General features: G+C 36.0%; 2 protein-coding genes across 6 annotated transcripts in view; one reads left to right on the plus strand and one right to left on the minus strand.

The window, feature by feature from the left end:
• LOC149541169 (uncharacterized) overlaps positions 1-25,831 on the minus strand; it is a 129,298-nt gene that overhangs the window by 71,323 nt on the left and 32,144 nt on the right. The window lies entirely within an intron of this gene.
• Positions 12,114-25,831, plus strand: part of LOC149541170 (uncharacterized) — a 31,240-nt gene continuing 17,522 nt past the window's right edge. Inside the window, exons 1-5 of the mRNA XM_089802792.1 lie at positions 12,114-12,581; positions 12,739-12,903; positions 13,026-13,314; positions 13,683-13,775; positions 25,428-25,547. Coding sequence (XP_089658918.1) covers positions 12,151-12,581; positions 12,739-12,903; positions 13,026-13,314; positions 13,683-13,775; positions 25,428-25,547 — 1,098 coding nt within the window. The 5' untranslated portion in view covers positions 12,114-12,150. The remainder of the gene's footprint in view (positions 12,582-12,738; positions 12,904-13,025; positions 13,315-13,682; positions 13,776-25,427; positions 25,548-25,831) is intronic.

The raw sequence follows: 25,831 nt of genomic DNA on the forward strand, positions 1-25,831 counted from the left end.
GTAAATCTGCAGAAGGCACTACATTCTGACCAATGGCTTTCTTAAGCCTAGACACATGAAACACATTGTGCACTCGATTGCCCTCTGGAAGCTCAAGCTCATAGGCGACTTTGCCCACTTTGCGAATCACCCTGTAGGGACCATAAAATCTAGGTTTCAACTTTTCAGCTCCGCTCTTCTTGAGCGATGACTGTCTATATGGTTGTAGCCTCAAGTAAACCATATCCCCTATGTCGAAGCTACGCTCTATTCGGTGCTGATCAACATACAATTTCTGTTGATTCTGGGCCTGTTGTATATTCTCTTTGAGCACTTTCAGGATGTCTTGACTATCCTGCAATAAGTTTTTGGCTTTGGGCACTCTATTGTCCCCCAAAACTAAATCCGTGAAGCTAGGTGCTTCATAACCATAGAGTGCCATGAAAGGAGTCATCTTGATGGACATATGATAGTGGTGTTATAACAATACTCTCCCATATGCAACCATCTGATCCAAGCCTTTTGTTGTGCAGAAATATCCTTCCACCCATTTATTCACAATCTCTGTTTGCCCATCTGTTTGTGGATGATAACTAGTGCTAGGTGTAAGATCTATACCACACAACCTAAACAATTCTTGCCAAAAAACACTCAAACTTACTATCCCGTTTGCTGACAATGAATCTGGGCAGCCCATGTAACCTGAATATCTCTCTAAAGAAAAGATCTGCCACCTGTGCTGCTGTGTAAGTGGACGAAATAGCAAAGAAGTGAGCAAACTTTGTCAAGCGGTTCACCACCACATAGATGCAATCTCTTCCCTGCACTCATGGTAAACCAGTGATGAAGTCCATCGAAATACTTTCCCATTTCCTATCAGGAATGGGCAAGGGCTGTAATAACCCTGCAGGAAATGTGTGCTCTCCCTTATTCTGTTGACAAACCACACACTCCCTGACATACCTTTGAACATCATCCTTGAGCCCTTTCCATGAAAACTGCTCTCGGATCTGCCTGTAGGTCTTGAAGACCCCCGGATGTCCAGCTGTGGGTGCATCATGAAATGCCTTTAGTATCGCCTCTCTCAAATGTGATGACAGAATCAAATAAACCCGTCCTGAACTCTGATCAATCCATCTATCACCTCATAGTGATCATCCTGTATGGTACTTGAAATCAATACAGAAGCCCAAGCATCTCCGACATACTCTGCTATAATCCGATCTCTCCAATCTCCTAAAATCTCTGCCAGAGCACATAAGTGAGGTCTTTGAGATAAGGCATCAGCCACCACATTTTTCTTACCTTTGACAAACTCTATGTCAAAGTCATAAGCCTACAATTTAGTCACCCATTTTTGTTGCCGGTCATTAAGATCACGCTGGCTCATGAAGTATTTAATACTGTTGTGATCAGTCTTGATCACAAAACGTCCACCTACCAAATATGATCGAAATTTGGCCAATGCATGCATTATGGCCAACATCTCCCGGTCATAGACAAAATAACTCTTCTCAACTCCCCGGAGCTTCCTACTCTCGAATGCAATGGGATGCTTCTCCTCCATCAATACTGCTCCAATCCCATCACCTGATGCATTACAATGAAGCTCAAAAGGCTTTGTGAAATCTGGTAGAGCTAGAACTGGACATGAAGACATTACCTGCTTGAAATGCTCAAAACACCTCTGTGCTGCCCCTGTCCACACGAAGGCTCCTTTCCTGGTAAGATTTGTCAAGGGTGTAGCACTCTGTGAGAATCCCTTAACAAACCTCCTATAAAAACCACATAAATCAAAGAATCCCTTAAGCTGTGTAAGGTTTGTGGGAGTAGACCACTCTACAATAGCTCTAATCTTTTCGAAATCAACCCGAACGCCATCTGCACTAATGATATGCCCAAGGTAAAGGAGCTCAATCATGCCAAACTCACATTTAGATTCCTTGGCATACAATGACTCTCTCTCCAGAATAGATAACACCTCCTCCAGATGATGTAAGTGCTCCTCCCAAGTCTTACTGAAGACCAAGATGTCATCAAAGAAGATCAAGACAAATCTCCTCAACTGCTTCTTGAATACCTGGTTCATACAACTTTGAAATGTAGTAGGTGCATTGGTTAGACCAAATGGCATAACCATGAACTGAAAGTGGCCATAGTGACATCGGAAGGCTGTTTTCTCAATGTCCTTTGCTCTCATCCTGATCTGATGGTATCCGGATCGCAAATCAATTTTGGTGAAGCATGCCCCATGCAACTCATCAATTAGCTCATCAATCCTAGGAATGGGATACCTGTTTTTAATTGTTTTCTTATTCAGTGCCCTGTAATCGATGCACATGCGCATCGTCCCATCCTTCTTCTTTACCAATACTACTGTTGAAGCAAAGGGGCTCTTATTGGGCCTGATATGCCCCATCTCCAACAAATCCTTAATCGCCTTCTCTATCTCATCCGAGACAATAAAACACTGCTCGAACAAGAATGCTTAATGGCAATGACAAATAATCTTCAGCTTGAGCACAACCAAATTCAAGAGAAACTGATAACAAATAAGGAATCATATCCGCTAAGAAAGAAGCTTCCAAACTAAAAAGAGAAAATAGGTAACAAGCTCTCTCGAAGCTACAAAAATCTCAACAGCTATTCATGTCCAACTGAATGTTACTGGTTGCATTACATGGAACAATTCATCCAGGCAGCAAACAATATCCAACATTCAAAACTGTAAAGTCACAATAAATGCAGATGAAAGTCATATGAAGTGATTACTATTACTGTTCAAAATACCTCACACCAGATTATGGTTGTTGGACATTATTCATTTCAGCGTGTTGCACTTTTCCACAATATTTGTGTAGTAGAATGATTTTGAGGATTGGGATCCTTATACAGGATGAACATTCAAATAATTTTCTCTATGAATAAATTATAAACACATTGCTGCAAATAGAGGTGGCAATGATGTTCATAAAAACAGCAATTTCATACCAATCAAAAACAATGAAAAATAAACAGCGATTTCATTATAAAGAGAGCCAGTGCATTAAAATTGATGGACATTGGGGAACTATTTCTTAAACAATGTAATGGGCACCCCTGAATGTCCCAAAAACTAAACCAAATTGCTGAAAGGAATTATGTCAAACAGTTTGCATTCAACCTCTTATTTCTCCGTTTAATGTTTTAAACCCCTTATAACTCCAGAAATCAAACGTTTATTTGTTTGTTGTGTTTTCTGCATGGAATTGGTATCATACAACATAAACAAGAAAGAAACTACAATAATATGCAAAGTGGAAATGAACTGCTGCCAATAAAATGTTATTTTCAGAATTCATAAAACCAAATACACGGCAGATTTATCAACTCACTAATTATTTCAGCATTATTGACATAATACTCCAGCCCATGCTTTCGAACTTGCTGCTACAGTACTTTGTCCTTCAATCAGCCCACTACCTTCGTAATATCATTCCCTCAAAGCGGCATAAGCGTCGAGCAAGTAGTGAAGAAGATATGAGCAAAATACCAAATCTGCCTGTAGCCGGAAATGCAACTAAACTGCCTGATAATGAAGCCGATAACAAAGAATTCCAAAGGCCAAACCCCAAGGGAATGACGTCTAGAATGTTACAAGAGAGGATAAACGTCCTCAAATGCCAAGAACGGAGCTGCAACTCACACACCAATTTCTTCTCATATTCAACCTAGCTAATGAAGCCACAAATGCTTCCTTTTATTCTATTTCCAAGGGTCCGCTCAACTCATATGGGCAATGTGGGATAAAAGATGTGTAGTATATAAAACATATATTAAAATACCCCTTATGTCTCCCTTGGGTACACATCCCCATAAAATAAATATTAAAGTAACACTTTAATATTTTACAATTAAATTAGACGTTACTTTAATAAAACTTTAGGCATTAAAATGTATTAGCAATTGGACTTTGAATAATGCGAGTGATAGCTCATCGGAAAGCTCTCACTGAGGAGTATCAAATCCAATCACCAAAATTGACCTGCACTGTGTCCTGCCGACTTACTAAAAATATTAAGTATGCCTGAAACTGAGTAAATCAACTTCGTTTTGGCCCAAACTGGAAATGACTAGGCCAAAACACTCCAGGATTCCATTAAACCCTTCGTTAGCCCTCGGGACCATGTAGAACAAGGCTAACGCACACACACTTGGTCAACTACTAAAATGGGGACATTACAAACAAAGATTAGCATGACAAGAGAAAGATGTGTGATTTGTTAAAGATTATAAAAGCAGTGTAAACAAAAGTGTACGACTTACCTTACAATTGAGAGATGTGTCTCCTTGATAAAAGTCACACATCTATTGATACAAAAGCACTTAGATGTTAAATAAAAAAGGAAATTAAGAAGAGTGTGCATGGTGTGTTAAATAGAATGTGTGTGATGTGTATGACAAAGATATATCATATAAACCAACAGAGATGTGCAGATTTATAACAGTCTATGGAAGAATTTGTAATGAGCTCTGCTGGCTCGCTTTGAATCTATGTTGTAGAATTCTGTTATTTGTATTTTGGAAGTTTATACCCTTTTTTTTTTTTGTGTTTTGCAATTTATGAGTTTTTTGGGGTTTTTTTAGAATATATAAAATGCTCGGAAATGCAAAGAAAATAACTAAAATTCAACACCAATATTTGTAATAACCCCTACTGGTTATGACCACAACAATTATAATTTTCTTCACTATTCTGTTGTTTGACATTATGTCAAACACTTGGCAAGCAAACTTATTACCACTGGATATGCTGATAGATTTCAGATTTCATACATCTTTTTTGCTTGTGTTAATACTTTGGATTTTCGCATACATAAATATAAGAAAGAAATAACAGTGCTGAAAATATGTTAGCAATCAAATCCAATGTGCTCAGTTTATAAATGATCATCAATTTTTGCCAACTACATTATGACAATTTTGCATATAGAGTAAATAGCAGCCATTTCTGATATGAAATTCAAGTGCAATCTTATTCATATGATTTTAATAACCTTACACAAGAGTCTTAACAAGTAATATGAAACCTGAAACTCCCAGCTACAGTCAACTTGCAGCAATAATTCCAATGCTAGTCTCACGGATCCAATTTTGAACTCTATCAATTTCTAAAGCAGTTCACCAAAATCCCTCTTACATAGATCCACAGGATACCTCCAGTAAACAATCTCCTTAGACACAGATTAAACAGTAGGAGAATTAGCAAATAGTTTTACCACAACAACTATTTGCAAAGCAAAGCCAAACTAAAATCTTTGATCCGAACATACAATACTTCAGTTGTAGATCCACTGGAACAACTTAGAATTCAGACCCTTATACTTCAGCAAGGGTCACAGAAAAAGCCACAAAGGCATCAAAAGAAAAGAAAATATCCAAGCATGCCTTTCCCAATGAAATGAGCTCCTATTTATAATCCTTTGTTGGCCAAAGTTTCCTAAAAAACTACACTTTAGAAATTGTGGAAGTTTCCCAAAAGAACTCAACACTCAAACTTTCCAACACACTTTTTAGAAATATTTTTTAATATCATTATTATAATAACATAAATATTATTATAATAATCTAGGTTACCATATTCGCTGCTGCAACTAGGAAATTGTGATTCAATTCGTAAGATATTCATATGCGATTCAAATTTGAACTCAAATCGCAATTTCCATGTGATATTCATATAAAATTCGTCCATACGGACCTAGGTTGAATATTAAGCCAATTTGGGCGAATGTCAAAACCACATGACCGAACTTGGGAGGAATATCAAAACGAATACAAGCAACTGTTGATTTTTGTAAATTTGTTGACTTTGACAACACTAAAAACATTTTATTAAATTGTTTAAACCGAAATGGTGTCGCAATTTGATGAAGCAAAACAATAAAACATGGTGCATGATAATATTTTAGCCGTGATTTTGCAAAACACGTATTTTGTGTCTTAAACCTAAAAATATTATGCTTCCTCAGTGTATCATTTGTCTCTAAGTCTCTGCACACAATTGTTTGGCAGCTTTTGGTGGTTGCTTCCTGTGGTTGCTTTCCTGTGATAAAACATTATGTGCTACATTTCGAGGCCGTGGATTTTGAGTAGCCTGGGTCACAAAAATTTTTTGTGATGCATTAATGCATTGTGAGCCCGTCAATTTTGAGCATTAGTCGCATCTTGTGGTTCCTCGCAACAAGTTTTTGAGTTGCAGGCAGGTCTGGATTCCGAGCAACAACATCATCTTCCTCTCTACAGGTTAGCATTTTGCTTCATTTTAATTACTAATATGCTAGGTTACTACCAATAAACAATCACCATATACTGGTGTATATTATGTAACATGATTCAGATTAGCCAAGACATGATTAGCACTCAAATATCATGTAACAGTATTGGTATATATCAAGAATCATTTTTGTTTTTCTTAATTTTTTGTTTTTTTGTTCTTTGTAGATCCTCAAAATGGCTGCAGCTAGTTCTGACACCATAAATATCCACTTCAAAATCGACAGATGCTCCTTGTTATGGAAATACATGGAAGTAGTTTGACCAATGCTGGGTGGAGGAGGTTGTGTATGGATTTGCAGCCATTGCAAAGATGAATCAAGTAGTTCCTATAGTAGAGTGAAAGCACATTTGTGCTTTATTCCTCAGAAAGGCATTAAATTGTATACAGGGAAGCCGACAGTAAATGGAAAGCTACCTAAAACCCTCCTTCCAAATAACATTGTGAACAAATACATTCAAGAATAAAAGCAAGCAAATGAAGTTGTTAGGAGGACAAGTGTTGCTCATCCATTGCAAAATGGTAGGCCTTCAAAGAAAGGGAAAATATCATCTATGTCTTCAACTTTCGTTACCAATGAACCACCGGCTAAGGGTCATCCATTCTTACGTTCTCCTAAATAACAACTTACAAGTAAGAAAGCAGTGGGACCATTGGAAGCATCATTCAAAATGATGCTAGAGACATTGTCGATCAAGCCATAGCGAGATGTGTATATGCAAATGGATAATCATTTAATGTTGTTTGCTCACCATATTGGCAATACATGCTGAAAGCAGTTAATGATGCTCCAAAGGGATTCAAGGGCCATAGTTATGAGAAGATACGCACCACTTTACTTGATGATGAGGTGGCCCGTGTGCTGCCCATCAAGGATTCATGGACCGAAACAGGTGTCACAATAGTATCGAATGGATGGAAAGATGAGAGGAACCGTCCTCTGGTGAATGTTATTGTAGTGTCTACAAGAGGTGCAATGTTTTTGAGATCTGTGGATTGTGAAGGTCAGGGAAAGGACGGTCCTTTCATTGCAAACATTCTCATCCAAGCCATTGAGCAAGTTGGCCCTCAGAATGTTGTTCAAGTAGTAACCGACAATGCAAATAATTGTAGGGTTGCCAGCTTATTGGTTGAGGAATGGTACGAACACATTTTTTGGACACCTTGTGTTATGCACTCACTCAGCCTAATGCTGCAAAAAATTGGCACTAAGGTTGAGTGGATCAAAAAATTGTATGAAGAGGCACAAGATATCCAAATGTTTGTCATAAACCACCATATGACACAAGCCATATTTAGACAATTATCGAAATTGAAGCTCTTGAAGGTAAGTTCAATTGTTTAAAATTTAAACATGTTTAGAAATCTAGTCACATTAGTTTAGTAAAAATTTTATGTTTTTTAATTTAAATAGATTAGTTGATTTTAATTTTTTAATCTACTATTGTTTTGATCTTAAAATAGGTTGCTGAGACCTGCTTTGCCTCCAACATTATTGTTTTTGAGATACCTTATCAAAGTGAAAGATGCATTGTCTAGAATGGTAACCAGCGCTAATCGTAGTGTATGGAGGCAATCTAATAGTGAAAGGGCAGTTGTCATTAAGAAAAGGATATTATGAGACTCTTGGTGGGGTCGTGTTGAGTACCTTCTAAAGTTCACTGAGCCTATATTGAGCATGATCCGATACACTGATATGGATAGGCCTTGTTTGGGTGAGGTATATGATGGCACTGACTCCAAGATTGAAGCTATCAAAGCCATCATAAATGAGAAAGAGCAAGACCCTGATGAAAAGTTCTTCAAGGAGCTAAAAGCAATCATGGAAGAGAGATGGAATAAAATGACTACCCCTTTGCATCTACTTGCCTTTGCATTGACCCCCAGGTTCTATAGCCAAGTGTCCTCAAGGGGAACAGCACTAAAAGTTGCTCCATACAGAGATCCTGAAGTTTATGAAGGGTACAAGGTAGCCCTCTGAAGACTCTTTCTAGAACACCTATGATCAACACTGGGGTCTGAATTTATGAATTTTGTGAGCACCAATGATTGTGGTCCTGATGCTCTTGAAGACAAGAGCAATGCTGATTTCTCATAAATGGTGGTACTTCCATCGACAAAAGTACCAACTCTTGCAGCCCATTGCCATCAAAATTTTTTCACAAATAATTTCTTTAATCTTAAAATTCTAATGTGAAATTTCTTGTTCATGAATATTCAAAACTCTTCACTCTATAATTTCAAATTTATAAATCTTGATAGGTTGCTAGTTCATCATCATCTGAGAGAAATTGGAACACATCCTCCTTTATCCACTCAATAAAACACAACCGACTAAACTCCAAGAAGGCAAATAACTTGGTCTTTGTGCATTCCAACTTGAGGCTCACAACTCACAAAGATAATGTAGTGTCCCTTCTACATTGTGGTCGGAGTGTTGAACAAAATGCTATCATTTCTTTGGGCTAGATATTCTAATTCAACTCAAAGAGTTTTGAAATGAATATTGATATGTCAAGTCTTACTATAATAACAATTTGTATAAGAAACTAGAATAAATCTTTTCTTGTTAGCTCCTTGTATTTATTGTAGTGAGCAAGTGCCAACTCATTCATGAGAAAAGAAATGATATAATTGTTATAGTGCTCTAAAGTATATAATTCTCTCTTTATAATTATGATATATCGGCATGTTGCTTCTTCCTTATATATCACATTAAGTCTCATCTTCAATGATTCATCTATTTGGAATGTATAACCCCTAATCTTTGATTTGATGTTATCAACACCTGTTGCCCTCCCATCTCAATATTGCTTACATTACTTCTCAACCCTTTTGTATCTCTTTGACTATTATACATGTGAATTGATGACTAAAGCTTCTTCTAAACGTGGAGGTTGATATACTTGTCATTGTCTCATATCTATGCTTAGCTTTACTTCTTACTGCTCTTGCCCGCTCTCTATTGCAGGTTGTGTAGATCCTCTTCTCTAGATATCTTCAGTCTCTTATATATGATGATCGTGACCCCTTGATGATGAGCCTTATATCAATGGATTTGAATGATCTATTGCTACCATATCGACCTACCAGTGTGTATTTGTTTGGTAGAATATATCGAAGTACCTTGTTTATCCAAAATGTGTAATTATCGTGTGTGTCTATATATATATATATATATATATATATATATATATATATATATAGATATATGTCATTGTTGTGTGTATCTAGTACTGGTTTTTTGAAGTCTATTCCCTCGCAATAATTTCAAGCACAACTCCTCAACGATAATGGTAATGTTAAGGTGTTTGGAAACTATGATGAACGACATATGCTTCCCAACAATGCCTTCTCTGAATCATTTATGGATATCTCTCTCCATAACTCTTAATTCACTGCCTAGGGTCTTTCCTTGTTTGGTGATCCACGTTAGCAGACTGGTTGCATTGGATGGATATGGGCGATGTCTTACTCAGTAGTGCTAGAGACTTTGCAATATGGCCCTAATTCCTTGCTTTCCACTATATTGTTTATATTTAATTTTTTAATTTTTTATCTATGTTCATCCAATGCTTTTCCCATTGGGCTTCCCCTTGTTTGACGTCATGGCTATCTGTCGACTACAGATGTTGGTGTCTATGTTTTTTATTGCCTTTGTGCACTTCTATAGTGCCAATAGTAATTCTTCTTTTTTCAAAGCTTTCTTCCATTGGCCAAAAAATGAATCTCCCTTGGTCGACTCAAAGATTCTTGTGCTATTCTTTTGTGTTTTGTTATGTCTAATCTTCACATGCGTATGACTCTTATCAATATCCTTTTCTTCAGTTTGATCCGACAGTCTGTTTGATCTAGGATGGTGTCAATCCTTGGAATTCTGTAGGGTCTCTCTTTCTTGTATGGTATGGCGTCATGGATTACTACAGTCCTGTTGGTCGATGGCTAGGATACTGCCACTGTCTCTTACCTCCCCACCATCGATTATCACATTATATATTTAAAGGCCAATCAGTAACGTACTTTTGGAAAAGACATGTCTATCTATACAATTTGGTTTATTAATTCACATTTTCTTCTTAATCATAGTTCTTAGTTTATATAATGTTGATGAGTTTATTATATTATTTTTCACTCTTAACTATAAATATAATTATTCTATATCTCAATATTTCACATATGTGTTAATATCATATTTTAATATAATATATCTAATGATTCTGTGTAATATAATATTTTTATTTGATAGTAAAATATATAATGACAAAAGTATATATTTAATATTTTCATTACTAATTATCTTTATTACTATTTATTTATAATTATATTTTATTTATTTATTTCTTTAATTTTTATTATTATTAAAATCGATCTTGGAAATGGGGACATTATAGAGAACACCTACAAAAAAGGGGAGGCAAAACAATGGGATGTTGAACTAGAGTCTACAAAGTTGGAAGCCCACTTTGATGCACTAACAATCTATGTTCCCCAAGGACGCGTACCCGGCCTAAAACCACCCGTTTCGGGGACGGGGGGACGGGTATGGGATGTCCCCTAGCCGTCCCCAAATTCCCTTTTTTTGCAGGGGACGTGGGGGGGACAAAAGGGGGACGGCCAGCCGTCCCCAGTACGGAAAGGGGACGTCTAGCCATCCCCCGACTGTACCGAGTACGGCCGGCCGTCCCCCTTTTTTGCAAGCTCAAAACATTAAAAAAAAAACATAAAAAAAACATTTGTTGTGTCTTTTTTGGTCGGCTAGTGGGCCCCACTCCTCCAAAAACCCTAAAATGTATATAACTCAACACATTTAAATTGTTTTAACCATTCTTTGGTTTTCATTTTATGTTGCAGTCGGCTGAAGTTTTCATTTTGCAAGTAGAGGTAATAGTTTTGCTTCCAAGAGCTTGACCAAGGGTTTGATCTTCTATTTTGTCCACCAAGTAAGTATAAAACTCTTTGTGCTTTCATCTATCATTTTTTTAATAAATTTGTAGCTTGCAAAGTCTGATTTTTTTTTATTTTTTCATTGTTTCAGCTCATATATCTATTCAATTGCATATTTAAACACAATGAGCAGCACTGGGAGTACAAGTAGTAGTAGTGAAGAAGAAAATGTAGAGGTTGATGTTGTTAGTAGTGACACTAGGCAAAAACCCAATCCTAAAGTTGATTTGTTTAAATGCCCTTCCGACATTATGAAGAATTTTGTAAAGGGTCCTTTCAATAGGAAAAAAACTCTTTTCCAATATGTCACAACTAGGCCAAAAGATAAAAAGAATTCAAGAGGGACTAAGGTGTGGGATTGTCATGTTTGTCTTGATGATTTTACGGGCAGCTATACAAGAGTGAAGTCACATTTTTTAGGTGTTACATGCTAAGGAGTCAAAGCTTGTCCTAACCTAACCGATGAACAAAAATTAGAATGTCAAAGATTGCACTTAGAGGCTGAAATGGAGGGGCAAAATTTGATAGTGACATCACCATCCATTCCCTCACAATCATCTAGGCATATTTCATCCGCCATTGGTACTAGTGGCAGCCCTAGTGGGTCTAGAGGGAAGAGAAAGATAAGTAGTAGTGAGAAGGGCTCGGTGGAAAGTATGTTTAATGCACAGGCAAAGGAGAAGTGTGAGGCATCCATTGGTAGATTCTTTGTTGCTAATGGTATCCCATATAATGCAGCCCGTTCCACTTATTATAAATAAATAGTGAAAGATATTATGAGCATGAATTCCTCATTTGTGCCCCCCGGTGAGCATAAGCTATGAACCACTATCCTAGATGAAGAGTACTCAAAAGTTGCTTTATTATTTGAGGATATGAGATGCACTTGGGTTAGGATAGGCTACTCTATTGTGATGGATGGGTGGACCGATGTTAGACATCGGCCACTCATCAATATCATTGTCACATCCCCTGCTGGCTCTTATTTTTTGAGAGCCATAGATTGCTCAAGAAAGAAGAAGGATGCAGATTTTCAGTTCACCATTTTGCGAGATGCCATAGAGGAGATTGGGCCCTCTAATGTTGTACAGGCTATCACAGATTCTGCACCTGTGTGCAAATCAGCAAGTTTGATGATAGAGGGTGCTTATAGGCACATATTTTGGACCCCTTGTTGTGTTCATTCCTTGAACAATGCATTGAAGGACATAGGGAAGATTGAATGGGTGAAGCAAGCGGTGCTAGAAGCTAGAGATGTGCAAATGTTTATTTGCAACCACCACACTTCACTTGCTCTATTCAGGTCCTTCTCTAAGAAAGAGTTCCTCAAACCAGCCGAGACAAGGTATGTCAATTATAATTATAGTTTACTTTTAGTTTGTTTTAATTTTAAGTTATTTAAAATAATTATTTATAAGTTTACTTACATGTGATGCTTTTTGTTTTAAATTTTAATCATTAATGTTTAAGTTTAAATTTTTAATTTTTAATTGTTGCTATAGGTATTGCACATATTTCATCTTGATGGAGAGGATGATTGAGGTGTATGAGGCCCTTCAATTGATGGTGGTGAATCCAGAGTGGGGACGATGGTCTCATTCTAAGTCCACTGAAGGAAAAGCGGTGAGGCAAAGGATCCTTGATGAGAGTTGGTGGTCCACAATGAAGTAAGTTGTTGGTTTTTAAATTTACTATTAGTCTTTTGCTTGCTGATTTTCCTACTAATAATCTTAAAATTCTTAAAATTCTAATTCTGATTTTTTTTTTTTTTGGCATTTTGATCTTGCAGATACATTTGCTCTGTCATAGCACCCATTGTTGATGTCATTAGGTATGCTGATACTGATGCTCCTAGTTTAGGAGAGATCTATGAGACTATTGACAGCATGTTGGGTAAGATGAAGAGAATTGTTGCAGCAAAGGATCCTACATTGGGCTTTTATGAGGAGCATATTAGGCCTATTGTGACGCGAAGGTGGAACATAATGAATACCCCGCTTCATATGGCAGCATTTGCTCTAAATCCCAAATGGTATTCACAGTTGGGTGGAAGGGGCCTCCCATGTGATGATTCTGAGGTTTTGGATGACTTCACAAAAGCAACTGATAAGATGTATTCAGCTCAAGATGCCTCTACTCTTCGTGCACAGTTCTTGACTTCACCAACCTTCGTGGCCCAAACTTGGGTAAGCCACAAGCAAGGTTGGATAGAGTTGTTTTGGCACAGAGGGATCCTATTGGATGGTGGACTTGGCATGGGAGAGATACACCTGAGTTAAAGATACTTTTCGGTCGCCTCCTTTCACAGGTTGCTAGTTCTTCAGCTGCAGAGAGGAACTGGTCCACATATTCATATATCCACTCTATCAAGAGGAATAGACTTACCTCTAAAAGAGTGTTGAAGCTAGTGACAGTGCATCATGCTTTTCGACTTGCCGATCGCCAGACTCCAGAGTATAGGCAGACACCAGTTTTGCGATGGGATGTTGAGCCTGAGGATGTGGCCCAGATAGATGAGGATGACATAGCACCAGGACTGGTTGGGGTTCCATTAGATGAGACTACGCTTCCTGTGGAGGATGACAGTGAGGAGGATTCTGATTTTGATGCCATGGATTAGTAGAGGCAGAATAGGAGCAGCAGTCCACTTCATTTTCTATGTTTTGCTTTTTATGTTGAACATGAACATGATTATGATACATTGATTATATGATACTTATTACTTTATGGCAGCCTATAGCTTTGGGCATATTTTGATTTTGATTTTCAGATTTATGATTTATCATGCTTATCATTATGAGTCTTATGATATTGACAATGGTTAATAACTTAATGTTCATTGTTCAGTGTTCTCTGATATTGTATTGATATGCATTTTGAGAATTGGATACTAAAATACTAAATAGTAAAATACTAAAATCGGATATTATTTCATAGATGGCATTCAAATGTTGTATGTTATGGTTCTATAATGTTTAAATGACATGCTTTGTGCTTAGTTTCATATGAATGACATGTATATTTACAAATTTCAATGTATATACTATATTTTAAAATTTTTCTATATATATAGCCGTCCCCGTCCTCCCTCGCCCCCAAAATCGCCAAAAAAATTTGCCGTCCCGGAAACCCGTCCCGCCGTCCCCCGCCGTCCCCGTACCGGAAACTTGGGGGAACATAGCTAACAATTGATGATGGTATTGGTGAACATAATGATGTTGAAGCTGATCTTGAGGCTAAAGCTGAGACTACTAATGCTAGGGGCACTAATTGTGCTTCTAATCTACAACTTCCTAATGATGAGGAATTCTTTGATGATTTTTTATCACATGACTGATAGTAATTATTGATTACAGTTATCAGTGATTAGCAATGTTGGCATTACTGTTTTGGAATTGAAACATTGATATAGTGGTGTATTTTGACATTTTGTAATGCTATTCGAACTAAATTGTGAATATATACGGTGGTGTATGTTGCTAAATTGCTATAATATTAGCAAAGTGATGTATACATTTATTTTCTGCAGCATATGTTTACATATGTATAATTTTTCTTTATAAAAAAAATCTTGTATGAACAAACCAAAAGCAAATTGAACCCAGCCCAAAAAAAATTGATCGAATGTCAAACCCGAATATCAAACCCGCATATGAACCAAAATCCGAACCAGCAACTTAATAATTAATGAATAAATAAGAGCTCATGCAATTATTAACCTTGTTGACTACAGGTGAGGACCAACTGCCAAAAATAGACTTACTAAAAACAGTAACTCCACAACTGTGACCCCCAAAACACCCTATCAGCTCATGAGGGTCGCTATGATGAGCTAACTCCATCAGCTACATAGACTTGCAAAAATCAGGAACATTACATTATTTGCCATGATTCAACTCTTGAAAAGATCTACAAGTACCAAACCAAATGCATAAAATTGTCAAATTTGGGAACCTAGCAAATGAAGTTCTTCAAGGTGGAGCCTTTGATGATGATTGAAAGCAACAATGAAATCCCCTCTGCTCAAACACTGCAACCACAATTCAAAATGCAGCTCATAATAATGAAATGTTGCACCTTGGAATGGATCGCAGCTTGGAGAATTTCAAATGCTGCTATTGCAGATATGAAGCCTCTTTTTAATTTTCCAGAAATAACTCCAAACACCACCTCTGATAACAGAACAAGGGCCTCCAACAATTGCCACTCAATTTCCCAACGTCAGTAACTGTTTTTATCAAGTTCTTACTAGAAAAAACATCCAAACAGCTTGTCAAATCGCAGATAATTGCTCTTTAGTCATGGCATGATTCACCAAGAATGGCTCAAAGTGCAAGCGAAGACATGGCGTCCAGCTATGAAATTTCTTCAAAACCCTCAAGACCAACTTCTCCACAAAAATGCAAACAAAATTATCCAATAAAGATTTCATTTGCAACAAGCCATTACTTTTATAATAATATAACAAATCTTCCTTATCACTCCAAATCTTCATGAAGACCCTTTTCACTTAAATGCCCTTTGCTTTATACTTGGTTACATATTTGAATAATATAATTTATTAACTCCCTTTGGCTCCAAAAACAACCTTATCATCAATATCATGATAATCTAACACACAACGTCATTGTTTCCTGTGCCCAAGCTTTAAAACTTTTCAACCCGGTTCGAACAAGCTATGACACTAAGGTGACCAATATACAATACTAGCAAAAATAGTTCACCCGTCTTGGAAAAATGATTGAATAAGCATCAGAATCGAAATCTGATAGTACATGAGTGATCCTGATGAAGAAACACGATGAATGAACCTAACGGGTCACTTATTAAAAATAGACGCTCCCTCCAAGATTCTTGGAACCCAAACCAAAATCCAAAAATAAAAACTAAGAGCATCATTCAACTCCTCTAACTCATCTAAGCTCATCGGAGCCATCCATTGACTTACTCCAAACAATAAGTCCCACCAAATGAAACAATAACCCTTAACAGGGTCCCCTAATAACAAGTATTACCCTACAAAGACCCAGTAATAGGCTTAATCCATCCACTATTATGGTCATGCTAAAGAGGGGACATTACACAATTACTAAGAGAAATAAGTGCAGAATTGAAAAAAGTTGAAGTGCAAGGCATATTTCTATAAAGAAATTATAGAGGGCATATCTATAAAAAGAGATTATAAAAGGCAGATTTGCGACCATAATAACAGCAAATTGAGTTAGGTAATATTTTCAGATTAGTGGAGAGAAACAACGTCCATCATCAGTTGAGATGGCAACATTGTTCAAGGTGGAATTTCATATTCAAGTGAAGTTGGTGCTTTGCTTTTAGGAGTTGGTGCCTCTTCTAGGTTGAAGCCTACAAATAGTGGGAGTTGGAGCTTCAAGTGAATTGGTGCTCTTAAACCTAGGGACCGGTGCCTAAAAATAGTTGGAGTTGGAGCTTCTAATGAGGTCGTGCTCATAAACTTAGGAGTTGGTGCCTACAAACTTTGTAAAAGAAGAATTATATAAAAGCAATTACTTGCCGTGGTTTTCTACTAAATTGGGTTTCCACGTAAACATTGTACAAATTTTATGGTGATCACAGTCAAGCTCCATACATCTATTAAACTGATATTTGGGTAAATGGATGGAGTTCAGAGGTGTTTCTTTTTTCTACTTGATGATTGAAAAGAATATTTATGGAGGCATATTAGTAATTTTCAAAATAAACTTTTATATTTTAGATCATGTCATTTTCACATTATAAGTGAATCCCTTTATCAATGAGGAACTAAATGATTATCTCATTTTCTTACAAAAAAATTACTTGGTCTGACTGTAACGAGAATCGCTGCGATTCAAGCAATTTTGGCAATTTAGCAGTTCGACGAAGCATGGGCAATTTTTGTTGACTCATTAAACCGGATCGCCGATTCTCCTAAATTGCCTAACTTGGAGATTTTTGTCAAAAATTGTCAAAATCGGCCCCAAAAATCGTCAAGTTGGTAAAAAATCACCAAATTTATTTTCAAATATGTGATGGCTTTATTGTTTATGTTCCTTTTTTATGTATGTTAGACTTTAGCTTCTATTTGATGATGTTATAGTTTGTTTAAGTTATATTCAATAAAGGGTGTATGAAATAAGTTTTTAATCATTAAAATCTTTAAATTTCAAGGGTTTTTTCACTTTGCCAATTCAGAGGTGATTCACAATTCGAGTAGGCCTTGCCAATCCCAATCTGATTCTGAGTTTTGGATCTTTGGTCTTGATACACTCTTCACGATTAGTTGGAATAGCATCTGATTTGAAAGTTGTGAGAATTTCAAGGTGATTGGAATCAAAAACCTTGTAATGTATTAAATAAATGCTTAACAATTTTATTGAGCAAAGAGATGGTGTTAATAGAATGAACAACAACCCTTCAAATCATGAACAAAAGTCATAAGATATGATCCAATCAATCACTTCAAGCTATATCCAATATGCTATACCAAGTTTTGGGGGTAGTACAAAAAGAGGATGTGAATCTCGGTCATTTTTTTAAGGATGGCTATTTAAAAATATGGGGGAAATTTAAAAGTATAGGAAATCTCATATTCATCTGATACATTGAAAAGGCATTCATCCTATAAATTATGGAGCCTTGATGCATAGCAACATTACAGTAGAGTTGAATTGAGATATAACTAGTGTGACTATATGTTATATAATGACTACAACAAAATGCCTAGAGGTTTCCAGTTTCAACTACATATGACAAACAAAACATCTACCAGTACTGCTACCAAAATCCACAAACACTGCATCAAAATTGGAGTCATTGCTACACTGAGATTCTCACCTACCCTTTTATTTTCCCTTAAGCCTATCCCATTTCTAAAGTGTTTTTTTAACACTAATAAACATTATATATCACGTTGGAATAATCAGGCCCTAAGATTACTTGGGGGGGGGGGGGGGGAGTGAATCAGTAATCGACCACAAATAAAGAACTTGGATTTGATAAAGCTTATCCTCTAAACCTTCACCACATGCATGCAATAAAGAACTTTTACTTGTAATGAAACATAAAACAAGAAACAATCATCCAAACACATTCAACACATGACAAAAGGATTTTCTTGTGAAATCCAATTTGAGTGAAAACCAAGGTGGGATTGATGCCCATGAATATGGAAGCACTCTTCTAAAGTACATTCGGTTAAGAACTTAGCCCTATTAGGAGCTTACAATAAGTCTTGTTAAGAATTGACCCTGTTAGGAGCTACCCGGTTAAGGAATTTCCCTCTATCCCTATTAAGAGTAGCCTTGTGAGACGACTTCAAAAACTAGCTAACGTGTCAACTTGTTAAAGGATCTACAATAAAGATATGTTAGGATCTGCCCAATTAAGGGATTTAACTTTGCTAGAATTAGTAATCTTTCCTTGGTTGTATTTTTTTATTTAATTGGGATAAACTAAAGTATCCCTTATGTAATGTTTGTCCTCTATTCCAAGTGTGAGGACTTGTCACTTGTTTGTCCTCTTGGCTATATGTGAGGACATCTCATTTTTGTATTTCCTTTATTAAGGAAAATTGTTTATCCTCCTTATGAGGATCTTGACAATTACACACAGTTATTATGGATGTCGACATTCATAGATTGGTGAGTTACTTTTGTAACTCCTCTCTTCATCTCTATTTAAGTGAAGCTCTCCTCTCTCATTTCTACAACTTCTTCACATTAGTGCTATTGTTATGTGCTACTTGCTCTCTCTCTCTCTCTCTCTCTCTCTCTCTCTCTCTCTCTCTCTCTCATTCTTTAGGCATTTGCCACACTTATAATATTACATAAGGGTTTTTTTTCTTGTTTTTCCCCTTTCAAAAATCTTGTATCCTCTTGAGTTGATCTTTGGAAAGGTCTTCTAAAGCTTTGAGTTTTATGGTAACTATCCTCATAACAAAACTCTCTTGAATTATTTCATTTCATTTCCTTCATTTTGATCAATTTCTTTCAAGCTTCCTATAACTGTTACAGAACAAGTAGAACAATCTGAAAAATAGCATTACTACCTTGTTTATTCAAATCCAATTAAACTCAAACCTCTTCCCCACATGTAGATACCCTTCTACTCTAAATCACACTTTTTGATTCACAATTTGTCACCACTGCACACACAATATTTTCTCTTCTGTCTTCTTTCTCATACACAAAATGACATTAATAGATTTCATCAATTAAGATTTTCCACTGCCTCAACACTTCATATAAAATTCAAGTTTCCCTCCTCAAAAGTTTGCCAAACAACTTGGAATCATTCTCTAGCTTGCACTGACACCAAGATCCAATCATGCATCAATTTGGCTAGAGTCAATACATATTACACTTCCCTAGGTTCATGTAACTCTTCATGAATCATCAATTAAATCGACCAATAAAAGTGATACCTAACATTCCACGTCATTCAATCTTTGGTTGGTCTCAGAAACTGATCTGCCTTTACCATCAGGAATCTAACTGATTGTTCTTCACAGTTCTACACTGTTTTACTACTAGAACATCAGAGTCCTATAACTTTGTTCACAGAACACCAAACAATATGTGGTTGCAATATAACCTTAATAACATCATACAGATTAAATACCTACAACCACAACACCTGATTCCATCCTTGTAGACAATACCAATCAGAACTTCTTCTCTGTTCTTGTTCTTCTGTGAACCAATTTCCTATTTACACTAAATTGATTGTAACTTGAACCACACTTATCATGAACATGTGTGATCATAGAGACAACATAACAAACACCTCTAGCATATATGTGCATGACCGCACATCATAACTTACCTATTATATCATGACTTAGTACATCAAGAACATAGTCAACCAAGTACACAAACTTGACATCAATGACAACAACATAACTAATAGAACACATCATCAATCATCAAACTATCACTATACTTCCTCATTTCATTAGCATCAGTTATGCCAACCTATAATATATATAATAAAATAAAACTAAAATTTGAAATTTGAAAAGTGGTGCCCAATTTTAGGCCTTAAGACCTTTGTGCCCAACAAATACAAGTGGTTTGTGAAGACTTTTGGAGGGCATGCATTTTGATAGAGGATATTATGCCATTGCAACTAATTTTGCTCAAGTAGAGGTTAAAAATTGTGGCTATCTGAGGTGACGATGAAAACTCTCCTCTCATGATTGCTAACATCCAATTACAGACTACAAGGTCAATCTTAATCCCTAGTTTGTTGGTCATCACGGGTTTGATCTTGTCAATAGATCTGGCTATATTTGAGACTAGGCATCAAGTTGTAGGAGTGATTAAAAAAATTCAATGTTGGACACTAACAAGATTGATCACCATTCTTGTTAGTATTGAAAAGGATTTACAACAAACTAAGGAGTATTTGACAAGTTTGCCATACCTACAACCTGCAACAATTCATGTAACTGGACAATATTTATCAGATTAGAGCACCTGCAGCAAATATTGAGATGTATACATACTTTCAAGCCAAAATTGCAAAACTAGAAAGAGGGTTAGAATGAATAACAACTCTATATGCATGGCTTAATTCGGGCCATCTCACTCATATAAAGGCTTACACATACTTTCAAGCCAAACTTGCAAACCTAGAAAGCGGGTCACAATGACTAGCAACCCTAGAGGCACAGCTACATTAAGGTCATCCCACTCAAAGGGCTCATCAACTGGATGCTCCCAATTAAGGGTTTTGTGCCTCAATGTCAAGGCAGTGAAATTGTTAAAGTAGTTCCAGTTCTTTGAAGGTGACAACACCTTGGATTTTTCAGTTATCAATTTGTAGTCTATTTAATAAAATATCGTACTCTCAAGATTATAATGCATAGGTCTCAATTAGGTCTTTCCACTTTTCCTTTTTCTTGCACATGCCACTGTAATCACACTACCATAAAGAGTCAAACCATTTCTTTGGGCAATTCCTTAATTGAATGAATTTGGAAACGGGGGTAGGCCGGAGTGTTGTGTGATTGTGCCTTCAGTTTCCTCTTATGCTCTTACAATTTTGTTGCCATGGGTATTGCTAAATTTCCTCTTTTGACTCCACATGATTATGCAACATGAAAGTAACTGCATGGAGTAAACTAATGGAAAAAAGAGTTAACTCACTACATTGATGGAACTATTCAAGATCCATTAGATCCTACTTTAAAAATGGATCGGCTAATTAAAACTACTATGGATCTTGGAATATTAAGGAAAAATGTAGTCGATTTTTATCTTTCACATTAATAAACATAAAATAATTGAGGATGCTTGGGATAAACTTGCTAAGTTGTATCACAAGGTTAATGAGATTAGGGGATACGAATTTGATAATGATCTCACAAATTTGTATCCTAAATATTTTTATTCAATCAAAGACTATGTGACTAAAACAAATGAGCTAGGAGCATAACTCAAAGATTGTGGCAATGATAAGGAGGATGCATATTTGGTCTTCAATTTGATGGATAAATTCCTTCATATTATGTAGCTTTTGTTTCTAATTTCTAAACTCATTGATTGACTATGGGGAGTGTCTATAGTACACCATCTTTTCATTCATTCAAGGAGATGTTGATGCTTGAACAAGCAAAGATGATATTCTTAAGTCATCCAAGTCACATGTTTTAGTGGCTAGTCATGAGACAGAATCCAACAAGTAGCTAAAGCAATCAAATCCAAGGACACAAACTTCCTCTCACAACAAGGAGATTCTATATCCTCTCCTAATGGGGAATCATCTAAGAAGGAAAAGCCTACTTGAGCATTTGCAAGAAGGTGGGACATGAAGAACACTATTAGTTGATGTTTTGTAGCTTCACTTGGATAAATTGTCGGAAAGAGATATATATAAATATATATATATTAGACATATTATATATATGTAACTATAATGATTTTCATTATATTAATGAATAGACATTTCCCATGAAGGAAAATGTTTATTCTTGACTCAATTCTCATATAAATATAAGAGATAGCTACATTTGAAAAACACATAATCGATGGCAGTGCTATTACATTTGCAGCGATCCTATTAACATCAACACTATTGTTATAAGAAGGTTATTGATGAATCGAGGCATCTTCTTGAGAAGAATAGAATCAATTTGCCTTCTAGAATGTCTACTTCAACTTCTTCTTGACAATAATAGAATTTGATAGGGAAAAGAGTCACATGTTTCAAACAACTGAGAGAAAAGGACAAGCTCTTTGTCAACTTCTAGTTTCAAGGGATCCTCATCCCCTGGCATTCTTTACAGTCTATTTTCTCTTCATTTAGTGCAACATGCCACCAAATTTGATGGGGAGTCATACATATATCAATGTGATTGGGAAAGGATCCATTAATATTTGGGGATAACATCTTCAATGATGTGTGTATCTCACTTAGCTAATAATATTCTTCCCATTTTTCAAATTATCATGGTGCAGTAGAGAACACCCTGGAGTTCACTCTTGATTCAATTATCATTAGAAGCTTGATGAGTGGAACTACCGTTGCTACTGGTGGTTGGTAATGCATCTTGAGTTCTTTTTCTCAGACTTTGTTCCTATTAATTTCTATTAACTTTCAAACACGGTCATTATTATCCTCCATCAAGCTTGGATTCATGATTACTATTCATCATGGGTGTGCCCAGGGAATAATTAAGGTGCAAATCATTCATTGGTTCTTTATTTTGTGTAACATTTAGGACTATATCATTTTTCCAGTTGGTTTGGTAGTACAGTGTTGTCTTCATTATTTTGGTATGCAAGAATAATTTGTAACTTATTCATTATATTTAATGCCAATTGTTTGTTAGAAAAGCTTGGTAAAAATATGCAAAAAATTGGGACCAAATATTGACTTTAGTGCTATCAATAAAGATAACTATGAACGTTATTGAATATTGATTGCAATTTATGTTTGACATTTGACAAATCACTAAACTATGAATTTATGAGTCTTTTCTTTTTTGCAAATTATGAGATATTTAAATATTTGATTTATTGGCAATTATGAGTATCATTGTTTTCATATTTTATATAATAAATAGACAGAATAATTGTTGTACACGTCATTAATTTGATCCTTTCTAAAGACTACCCATGATAGCTAATTTGTAATAAACCTCACACTCATACACAACCCCATACCAGATTTGGCAACTTATAATGTTGCCAACTTCTCTACTCACTTAGATGTGAGTTTGTTCCTCTTGACTCGTTAGGTTAAGCTATATGCAAACCAATTCCTCTCTACGATAAAAGAACTAACCTATGAAAGAAGGCATATGGCAAGAATTCTTGACATTAGTACATCCTTGCCATACCATGTCCAGCATCCAATAGGATTAGTTTGAGCTAATGTAGCTTTGCCATACTCATTGTCAACTTATTGAATGTTAGACCATATAACTAAATATTGGACCATATAGATAGACAAAAGTTAGCCATCATTTTAAAGTAAATTCAAGTTTTGCTTGATATGTATCTATTGAAAATCCTTGATAAAATACATTTTCACCTATTCATCATTTATGGGAGGAACTCCCCAAAGCCTTTGTATCATTTGGGATTGAGAGAACAAGCTACCACATGAACTAGGGTGTTTGTAGTATTCATTGGCACATCATAATGAGCCTAATATTGCTCCTCATAAAATCCAAAACAAGAATCTACGTTATGAATAGATTTACACAAACATGTTGTCCAATGTTTTAGTCCTGCACAACAATGCGATGAATGAGCAATTATATCTACAAACAAGTTACAATACTTAAAATTTGAAGAAAACAATTACGATTCAATGACAAAAAGTTATAGGGCTAATGACGTGCAATTCTTAAGATGTTAAGTTATTCAAAACTTGTTAACAACATACCAATGGCTACAAGAGTAGATTGCAAGTGGCTAACAAAGTAAGCCCATTTTGTTGCAAAAGATGTATGCTATTGATGATGGTTTTGCACATCGCCAATCTAGAATAGAATGTATCGAGTATATTCTACTCTCTTTTAAACAAGGAAATCTCAGGAGCTATTGGATACAACCCCAAGGTTCCTAGTGTTAGGTTTTGACTATACTTGTATGTAATGACCCTTACTCAAAGGTCACTAAAAACTACTATCACTGAACTATGCAATTACGTTAAACACTTGGCATGTAGTCTGAACTATGCAATGTAACATACTGAATATGTGCTAAGCAATTTCATCAAACACTTGGCAAGCAATTAACTACACTGCTGAGATATAAAATGCTGAAAGAAATATTTGTTAAATTATAATTCTACCCTACTCCATGATACCCAAACAGTGCCAATATATATATATATATATATATATATATATATATATATATATATACGCATTCAATTAAGATGTTGCTGCTCTTACAATCAATTACAACTTCAGATTACCAGTAATTTATGGTCTTCTACTAAATTAATAATGCATTGTCATGACTGATTACAAAGGATTAAACATGTTTTTTGTGTCACTATCCAAGATATACCAATGTCCTATGCAGCTGGGTACAAACAGAGACAATATTCATAGTCTTTCTTGTCACATGAACAATAATTGACATTTAGAAATGCATCTCGCATATACAGCAGTGACTTTATCCATTAAACTCTCATATACAACATATATTCAGATAATTGTAATTAAAAGAAGAACTTGGAAATGATGCAACAATGTTGTCTATATGCTGAAGATACAGTGATCAGGCTGCAACCTTAATCTGTCCCAAATCCAGCAACTGTACGGTCTGCAAGTATAACCGTACTTGTACGGCCCTGTTTGATTTTAATATAAATTGTTTCCTTCTCTAGATGGTGCTAAATCAAGCATGGTCTGAATCGCCCAGGTCTTAGGAATGCAAAGAAATTGGCAAAATGAATTTCAAACCAGGTATGATGAATTTATGACTCCAAATATGCTCCCAATCCTATCTTTGAAAATGACCAGTTCTGCATCAGATTTGTGCATAAATATTGTCCCAGACTTTACAAAACCCTTCTAACAAATATGATGCAATATTTTCACCAAAATGACTCTAGAGATGTTCACTTTCAACCCTAGTCTGAAAACTCAATGAAGCTCAACTTGAAATGCTTTTTCGGATCTGCTTTTTCGTATCTGCTTTTTCGAGTTGCTTTTTGGAACCTGCTTTTTCAGACTGCATTTTCGATTCTGTGCTTTTCTACTTGCTTTTTTTTCGAATGTGCTTTTTCGCTTTGCTTTTTCGGCCTGCTTTTTTTTTCGGTTCTGCTATTTTCGAAGAAATCAAACCCTCAGGTAGTCTGAGTATACAAATTAAGCTCAACTTGAAATGGCTGAATACCACTTCCAAAGTGCAACCCTTCAGAAGGTCTTTCACTTCCTCAGTTATGCAATCTCTTGAGAGGTATCGTTCTCAAGGATTATGCTGAATATTTGTAGACCTGGATGGTGCCACAAATGCTCAAAGAGAATGTAGTTGAATTATCAAATCCCGTCCATGCAAATGAGAGGCCAAGCCCTCTATTTATTCACTTTTCTAAGAAGTTACTAAGAACTTCTAGAAGCATCCATTATAAAAA

This window comes from Cupressus sempervirens, chromosome 9 (genome assembly GCF_028749045.1).
Source record: "Cupressus sempervirens isolate cs-2001-9-10 chromosome 9, ASM2874904v1, whole genome shotgun sequence".
Classification (NCBI taxonomy): Eukaryota; Viridiplantae; Streptophyta; class Pinopsida; order Cupressales; family Cupressaceae; genus Cupressus; species Cupressus sempervirens.